Raw genomic sequence first — 8,734 nt, 5'->3', positions numbered from 1 at the left:
TGTGTGTGTGTGTGTGTGTGTGTGTGTAAAGTCATTAATATGTCTATTTTTTGTTAATATATATATATAAATGTGTTTTCAGGTCGCAGGACACTTCCGCGCAGCTTTATGCCGCAGGAGAACCTGTTTCAGCTGGTTCCTTCCAGTCGCACACGCAGTTACAATGGAGACAGTAGTACGCTGCAGTACAGCGACCTGCGATCTCTGGGCCGCACCGCTGACAAAAGCTGCCAGCGTGGTACAGCTAAGTGTAAGTAGTCCCCCTTAAAAACTTTTAAAAATGAAGGGACAGGAAACACCAAAGGACCATTTGACCCAAACACATAAACAGTCTTAAATAAACTGCAATTCTAGGCCTTTGTTGTTGATTGGTGTTGTATCTGTCTGGTTCCTGTGGATAATGAGACATAAACCCTCACTGATAACCCAGAGATGAATGAAGAATGTTTTGTTTCTCTTCTGCTTGCCAAGATTAGGGCTGGGCATCAAATCTCAGTACTTTTCACTTAAGTGCTATAAACCTCATAATGTATATGCGTATTTACGACTATAAGTCCACCGTATTTAAGCACTCGTAAACATGAACATGTGTGGGCTTTAAAAAGAACTAAATTCCCCTCTTTATGTACCAAATAAGTTCTTGTTTTTAGACCAGATTAGCATTTGAGCCCAGCTTCTTATATGAAGTGAAAATATGCTTACAATAAACATTTAGGTTTCAGGCAATAAAGAAAGTATGGTATTAGTACCAATACTCAGGTATCCTATCATCATATTATCTTAACTATTTTAAATGGTACCCAGCCCTTGTCGAAAGGCATCCTGGGTGCACCACAAAATATAGATGAAAATAAAATTCAAACCAAGGCAAATTAATTTACATCTCAAACTGATGAATAACAGTGTGACTTAATTGGTCAAGCTGAAAAAAAGGAATGTTACAAGAATTAATGAAAAAGTCCTCTAAGTGAACACCCAATGGCTGTCAAACATGATTTAAGGAAGTAGAAATAATGTACAGTACTACAGTATGTCAAAGCATGCCGAATTCCCCTCTCATCATCCATCCATAGGCGCACTTTTCACATCTGTCCTCATTCAGTTCGCAGTATGCATTGCCCAGAAATTGTCTCTGTCATGTACTGAAAGCTCAGCTCAGCAGTCTGCAGTTGACATGTCAGTCTCTGGTGTCTTTCTCAGACTGTCTAACCCGGCCACAAAGAAGCCTGTTAAAACCAAAACAAAGTCTCAGAGTCTGGGCCTGTGAAGATGAGAGTTGTTGAGATGCTTTCTTTAGGTTTTGCCGGCTTTCTGTCAGCTGTTCGTGGTTTGACTCAGATATCAGGGCTTTCCCTATCTGCAAGGGTCTGCGGTGGGAATTAGTTAACAATCCTGCGGTGGATTTTTGACATCTGGTCTTGGTGAGGTACAGTTGGGTCTTGCGGGTGGATTTTGATGCATGCTTCAGTGTTTTCTCAAACCAGTAAATCACAGTGGATCTGTCTGTCTCTGGAGGCTTAGCAACCTAATGAATTACTGGCGGGTTTTCATCATGTGGTGTTCTTGTTTCTGCAGCGCCACGGGCGCCAGTCAACTGGCGACAAGGAAAGCTCCTGGGGCGCGGGGCTTTCGGGGAGGTCTACCTCTGTTATGACGCTGACACAGGTCGCGAGCTGGCCGCCAAGCAGGTGCCCTTTGATACCGACTGTCAAGAAACCAGCAAGGTGAGAGAGAAAACCTCACAGCTGTTTGGAATAAGTCACACGCTCTGTGTATGTTAGGGCATAAAACAGTGGTTTTATGATTCAAGTTTAAAAATGCTTCATATTTTAAGTGTTCTGTGCTTTCCTTAATTCAATTTTTTTTTCTGTAGGAGGTGAATGCTCTGGAGTGTGAGATTCAGCTGCTTAAGAATCTGCATCATGAGCGGATTGTACAGTACTATGGTTGTCTTCGGGACGTTGAACAGAGGAAACTCACCATTTTTGTGGAGTTTATGCCCGGGGTGCGTATTCTGCAGGGCTTTTCATTTAAATATATTGAAACGTTAATACCTCACTGTCATTCAAGTTTGATTGAGATAAAATACAGATAAATGTCTGAGGACGTCATATTTTAAGTTGTTTTGGCTCCAGAGATATTTTTGAAATGTAACCAATCTTTTCTCAGTGGTAGATGTCAGCAGAACAGCTAAGTTTATGAGATCATTTTCTCACTAAATGAGCGTCTTAATAATGCTGCTGTCGCCTGTGGACCGTGTCCCTGAGCCTGGTTTTAATATTTCCTGGGCATTATTTTCTGAGTGGCGTTGAGTGTCTTAGTCACACATTGTCTGGAAACTGGAAATGTTTATGTTTCACTCAAGTTTTTTGGCAGATACAGGAGGGTAGGTACCAAAGCCAAGTTTGTGTGTGACTGCTCAGCACGGCTGCACCGCTGTGGCTAACCGATAACATTTTAGTCGGCCACAGGTGGGTGGGTGGGAAAGTGTCCCTCTGAGGCCAGAGAGCTGTTGAGGTGTCTTGCTGACAGCAGAAAGCGAAGAGGGAGAAGTTTTGTTTTCATTGTGTGAGTCCTAAACTGCGTCACAGGTGTTACTGGATCAGGTCTTTGCTCCTGTGATTTCCTCACGAGGAACTGAAAACAGGAAATGAAAGGAAATGCAGGACATAGGAGGTGTTTGGATTTAAAATATCATGCAGATTTCTTTCAGCACATTGAGCGTTTATATACTCAGTTTTTGTAATTTAAAATTGGCTCAGAGGCCGCTTTTGCAATAAAACTAAATTAATCCGCTTCAGCTGGAAAATGTTGCAAGTATGCTTATTTTCTTCAAAGACAGACAGACGCTGAACCATTTCATATCCATTATACACGTCCTTCCAAAGCCAATTATTTTATATCCTACAACTATGACGATATAAAGATCATAAATGCATTTCTCAACCTTGCAGAGTTCCACTCATTCCCTCTCGCTCTCTTGCTATCTCTCCAGGGCTCAATAAAGGACCAGCTAAAAGCCTATGGGGCCCTGACAGAGAAGGTGACGAGGAGATACACCAGGCAGATCCTCCAAGGAGTCTCCTACCTGCACAGCAACATGATTGTACACAGAGACATCAAAGGTAACCAAAACAGCAAGCTAGCGAAGGTCAGGATAGGGTTTTAATTGGATTTGTAACCAGTGAACACACACTTGAGATGCAGACAAACCGTCTTGCTTTATGATTCACATTGCAGAAACTGTAGCTGAGAAAACTTCAGGTTCATTCACTTTATTCTGGTTGACATTTCCTCATTTGGTTATTTGCCGTCTACAGAAGGAGCTTGGAAAAAATGTGCTATTTTGAACTCCCCTTTGAGATATATTAGGCTCCATGCTGGTGAAATTGGCCAGTCTAAAAATGTAACACCGGATGGAAAGGCTTTAGTTTGGCTGCCCGCAGCGTTCGGGAGTCACTGTTTCTTTCAGCCGCGGCCAAGAAGAGGGAAACATACCGTCTGGTTGGGGAAAAAAGATAGCAGGTCTCACAGGACACAGGCAGGCCCAATGAGAGTATGTATGTGGGTGGGATTTTCCACTTAAAATGCTCTTCATGTGTAATATATGGTGTGTGCTCATCTCACCATACAAGAGCTACTCTGTATGTTGTAAAAGAGCTGTCAGCACATGCGGTTTTTGGAAAGAAGTTGACACCATAGCCATGACATTACACTATAAAGTTTCTATGAATTTAATGTTGCCCATTAAAGCCTTAAATGCAGTTAACACGATTTAATGGAGACTGTCACACATTCTTACAACAAACATACAGGCAGTGGAAACAGGTTAAACAACCAAAAAATTAAGAGTAAAGGTCACATATTTCAGTTGTAGTCACTCTCAATCTCTTCTCTGCAGCGCTCCATCCCACACTGGGTGTGGAGAAAGTGAGTGGCGAGTGGTGTACTTTAGTCATTGATCAAACAAGTGGAGCGCCTAAAGGAAATGGGATAGACACAGCTACATGTCGGAAAATAACCAAAGAAGGAGGAAGGGTGTTGGGGTTTGATTCCATGTGAAGCAGACAGTTGATGCAATGTTTAATTTTCTGATTTGTGTAAACCAATGAGGCAAAAGTGTTTGTAGAGTTGAGTCATTGTGATATTTTTATAAAGATTGCTAAAAGGTATACTTTGACATTTTATAAGTAATTTTGCCAGTGTTCTATCCAAGCAAAAGGAAAAGTTTACCTTCCCCCTTAGGTTGTTCAGTCAGCTGACATGCTGGCAGATGAACTTTGTAACCACGCTGTAACTACATTAATTGAACCAAAGTCAAAGTATCCCAGGATATTGACAGCCCTCGGGAGACTCTTAAGTACCTCTGAGCTCATTTTGTTTCGTTCCGCCAGGTGCTAACATCCTGAGGGACTCTTCGGGGAACGTGAAGCTGGGAGACTTCGGAGCCAGCAAACGAATCCAGACCATCTGCATGTCTGGTACAGGAATCAAGTCCGTCACTGGCACCCCCTACTGGATGAGCCCTGAAGTCATCAATGGGGAAGGCTATGGCCGCAAAGCTGATGTATGGTAAGAAATATGATCAGATCGAACTGTAATGAGGCCTATTAGACGGGGGCACAGCAGTATTTATTACAAACGCAAAAATACACTGTTGCAGTGTAAAGTTACCTCAATAAATGGGTGGTATAGCAATACATTGAATGGAAACAGTTGTGTTAGTGGTAAAGTAAGACCAGTTACAGTTATACACATAGCAGTCACCAAGGCATGAATGCCATCTTAATTCTGTATTAAAAAACAGAATTATGAATTTGTGTTGGTGAATAAATCATCATGATCACCGAAAAATATAATGTAACCCAATACAGTAAATGCCAAATTTGTGAAGCATATGTGAGATTAGATTGTCTACCAGTGTTCTGAACCCAGGGCACTAGCAGTCATAGTGCTAGTAACAGTTTTAATGAATATGACTATGGGATATATGTTTAGACTCATCTTTTCGGTCATTGTGGTCATTTAGAAAAAAAAAAAGAATGCTCTGTTGTGTAAATAATGCAGGTACAATACATGTAGCAGTACTTCAGTCTTGCTTTGGTGCTATGTACTGTATGTGAGCCAATTGCAGGTGACAGTTCAGTTTACAGTATTACGGGAAAATAAAACTAATTACAGCTTTAACATACATGCCATGACGAACCCCCGTTTGTACAATAAGAATAAACATTATTGCATATAAATATAATAACCCATTGATCTACAGTACTTCTTAACTAAAATTTGATGCCAATGTGGTTAAATCAGATGTTCTCACAATCAACCAACCGTGCTGGATGTTGTTTGTCCTCAGGAGTGTTGCCTGTACAGTTGTGGAAATGTTGACCCAGAAACCTCCATGGGCCGAGTACGAGGCCATGGCAGCCATTTTTAAGATTGCCACCCAGCCTACAAAGCCTGTGCTTCCCGATGGTGTGTCCGACGCAGGCAGGGACTTTCTGCGGCAGGTGTTTGTGGAGGAGAAGTGGCGGCCCACTGCAGACGTTCTGCTCAGCCACCCGTTCGTCCAGGGCTGCTTCTGAGGCCAGCGGACCCCCCTCCCCTTCCCTGGCCTATGTATGCGGCCCCGGGACATCCCCTCTTTCTGGCCCCGCTCCATCCCCAGGGCCCCCCCCCCCTCTATCATCACCAGACTCCAGGGCTCAGCATCACATCAAATTCCTGCCCTGGCATCTATCACCAGTGTCTGCCTTGTGAGGACCCCTGCATCTCTCACCAACTAGCACGACCCGGATTACTCACTGAGAGGCCGGGTTGACTGCTGTCAGACCTCCAAAGTCCTCCGAGGCGTCTCAGTGTGTTGCCTCAGGAGGGGACTTGCGAGAAAGCACTTAGCAGTCTTACAAGCTGCAGACTGCTGCCCTTTAACAAGAGCAGGAAAAGTGACCCAAGTTAGAGAGCATTGACGTCTCAAGCTTTCTGGGTCTTTACTCTCCTTTTCTGTCACAGAACAGTGTCCAGGTTTGGCCTGACACTATGTAAGCGTGACTGACTGGTGACATTGATCACATCAGATAGTACTGTAAGTAACTCATCAGTCTCAGTTAGCTGTGTGTGAAATTAAGATGGTAAAATATTTTTATATGACATACAATAACACATACAAAGTCATCTTAGCTGAAATGTAAATGAATCTTTGTCAACGCCTTACAATAAGAATTTGTAAGTAAGAATGTCTTTTTTTTTTAAACATCTTAGAGGGTTACATTACCCAACTTTCATGGCACTCAGAACCCCATAAAGAAGGACAGTCAACATTGCACTTTTGATATCATGCATTGAAACATTTCCAACATGCAGGATAATCAACTGAGTAGATATTTTTCTATTTGAAGCATTTTTTAAATCATTTTGTATGGAGAATTATGTAAAGAAAAAAGAACCAAACTTTTGCATCTTTGTGCAATGTCTATTAAGCAATACCAACACTACTGTTGGAGTCTGTGACAGCCATTCCAGCTTCCAATGCGGTGAATCTCGACTCCATTAAAAAAAAAGTGGCCAAAGAAAAGTTGCAGAAACTTTAGGCTAAGTTCATGTGCAGTATTAGTCACGTTGGATTGTTTTGTCACCTTAAAGCCCTATAGCCTTTTCCATGTTACGGCAGCTTCGTGCACAGACCAAATCAGATGCATTGACGTCACATTGTGTTGAGTATTAAAGTATGTGACGTTCGATTATGCGTCTTTTACGTTTTTGTTTTAACTTCAGTATGAATCCAGTCACCCCATGCCTTTACTTTGCTTTCCACACTATATACATGGGTCATTTAATGGCCACTTGACAGCACACCTTGCTCTGAGTGATGTCATTTGAGATCATATTACAAGTCGCCATAAAGGGTCAAGTTGGAAATACGTAGCTAAATGCTGTATTCTTTAAAATGGAGGTGAGATGAAACTTTAACTGGGGAAATTGAAGTTGGAGGTGTAGTGGCTAGCTAAGATTGTTCAAATCTGTTTTTGACCCTTGTCAGTGCCTTATCTGAATCTGCTTATAAACACAAATGTTCACCGCCAAAGCAGAAAGCTTCTTAAGGTGAGCAGCTGTTCAGTAGAGCACACACACAGGATCTGCTGAAGTTCTTTTATATGAAAAAATAAAGATTATACTGTAAATACATATTGTTCTGCACTTTTGTGGGACATTTCTTTACATTATATACAAATCTATTTGATGAAATAGCTACGTTATACAGTAGATTGTACTGTGATGTATAATTGTCTCTTTGAGAGCTGGTAGGCAATATGAAAAGACTGGGAGGCTTTCGATTGGGACAGTTTGTTTTGTCTTAAGTGACAAAGCCTTGAAACATGAAATGTATCAAGTCAGTGATCTTTTGTACATCTAACTTAATAAATCCAAGGTCTAAAACTATTCTCTTGTATGATTTTCTTATGTTTTGTGATCACATTGCCCTTGACTGTGTATCCAGAGAATGAGTTGTATCCACAAAGCAGTTACTCTAGTTTTTTTCTATGGAGCTGGTATCAAAATTATTTTGCACTACACTGAGACATTACAGCTGACAGTGAGGACAAAGAGAGAGAAGTTACCACACATGCTTCAAAATGTATAATTATTTAATAACTTAGTGGATATATTTTGAATCTATCCTTTTTCTTTTTGTTTCATGTGGACAACTTAATTGATTAATGGATTGCATTTTTTATTCATGATAAAAACGTCAACATATGGACCATCTTTAAAACAAGACAAGGTGTAAACCTCCACTGTGCTCTTTGTTCTTTAACTTCGGTCTGTTAGTTAGAATAGAATAGAATGCCTTTATTGTCATTATACACAAGTACACGGTACTTGTGCAACGAGATTAAAGCAATCCCTTTGCAGTGTTGACACAAAAAAAATATAAGAATATAACAGTATAAAATATCAAAAATATAAAGTTAAATCTGAAGATGAGTCTGAATATTTGGAGATTTTACAAATGATATGTAAAATAGAAATTAGGTATTGATCAAGTTCGAAGTCATTTTAATTAACTCAGGAAAATCTCTAAATTGAAAAATTTCTGAATTATGCATTTGGTTATAAATTGATGATCAGTTTCAATTATAGATCCCATTTTGCAGAGGTTTGATGAAACTAAAACAGTACAGTCGACAATGCTGAATGTGCAGCTAGGATGCTTTAATAAGATTATATTTATTGATTTGTTTATATAAAGACTTCCTTTTGGCGCTTCTGTATCAAATGCGGACTCGTATTCTTCCATGACGAATATGTAATGCATTGTTGTGGCTCAGCAGTGTTCGTGCTTCCCTCAAGGTAGTTGAGTTGGGTCATGGGGGGGTAGACTTGTTCAAAGTTAATGAAAAATATGTACTGATCGCAACCAACTTAAAAAATCCTTGGACCCATTTGCAGGTTTTTCTGTTTTTGTACTTGCCGACCTCTGAGAGGTGAATTTATGCAAATGGCACATTGAAATTGCTTCATAAAACGCTGCAGACTGTGTCCTAAATGTGGATTCTGGCTGCTTAATCACCTTGACACCAGATACTTTGTACAACCGACACGTCTCCCTTTGCCCCCTCATAGTAGAAAATCTAATTCTGTGTGGTGGAGCAAATGAAAAGATCCCATTGCTGGGACTTGTATAAGCCACTGTTACCTGTACCTGCACCTGCACTGTCACCTTTATAAGCCA

General features: G+C 40.8%; 1 protein-coding gene across 1 annotated transcript in view; it reads left to right on the top strand.

Moving 5' to 3' along the window:
* map3k22 (mitogen-activated protein kinase kinase kinase 22) overlaps positions 1 to 7,440 on the top strand; it is a gene marked incomplete at its 5' end in the record, with an annotated part of 39,342 nt that extends 31,902 nt beyond the window's left edge. Inside the window, 6 exon segments of the mRNA XM_032504375.1 lie at positions 83 to 250; positions 1,576 to 1,724; positions 1,874 to 2,005; positions 2,996 to 3,125; positions 4,395 to 4,572; positions 5,357 to 7,440. Of these exon segments, the coding sequence (XP_032360266.1) occupies positions 83 to 250; positions 1,576 to 1,724; positions 1,874 to 2,005; positions 2,996 to 3,125; positions 4,395 to 4,572; positions 5,357 to 5,585 (986 nt within the window). The 3' untranslated portion in view covers positions 5,586 to 7,440.
* Positions 7,441 to 8,734: the final 1,294 nt, after the last annotated feature.

Source organism: Etheostoma spectabile, chromosome 22, assembly GCF_008692095.1.
Source record: "Etheostoma spectabile isolate EspeVRDwgs_2016 chromosome 22, UIUC_Espe_1.0, whole genome shotgun sequence".
NCBI classification, from domain to species: domain Eukaryota; kingdom Metazoa; phylum Chordata; class Actinopteri; order Perciformes; family Percidae; genus Etheostoma; species Etheostoma spectabile.
Note: the sequence above shows the minus strand (reverse complement) of the source record. Positions and strands in the feature narration are given on the sequence as shown.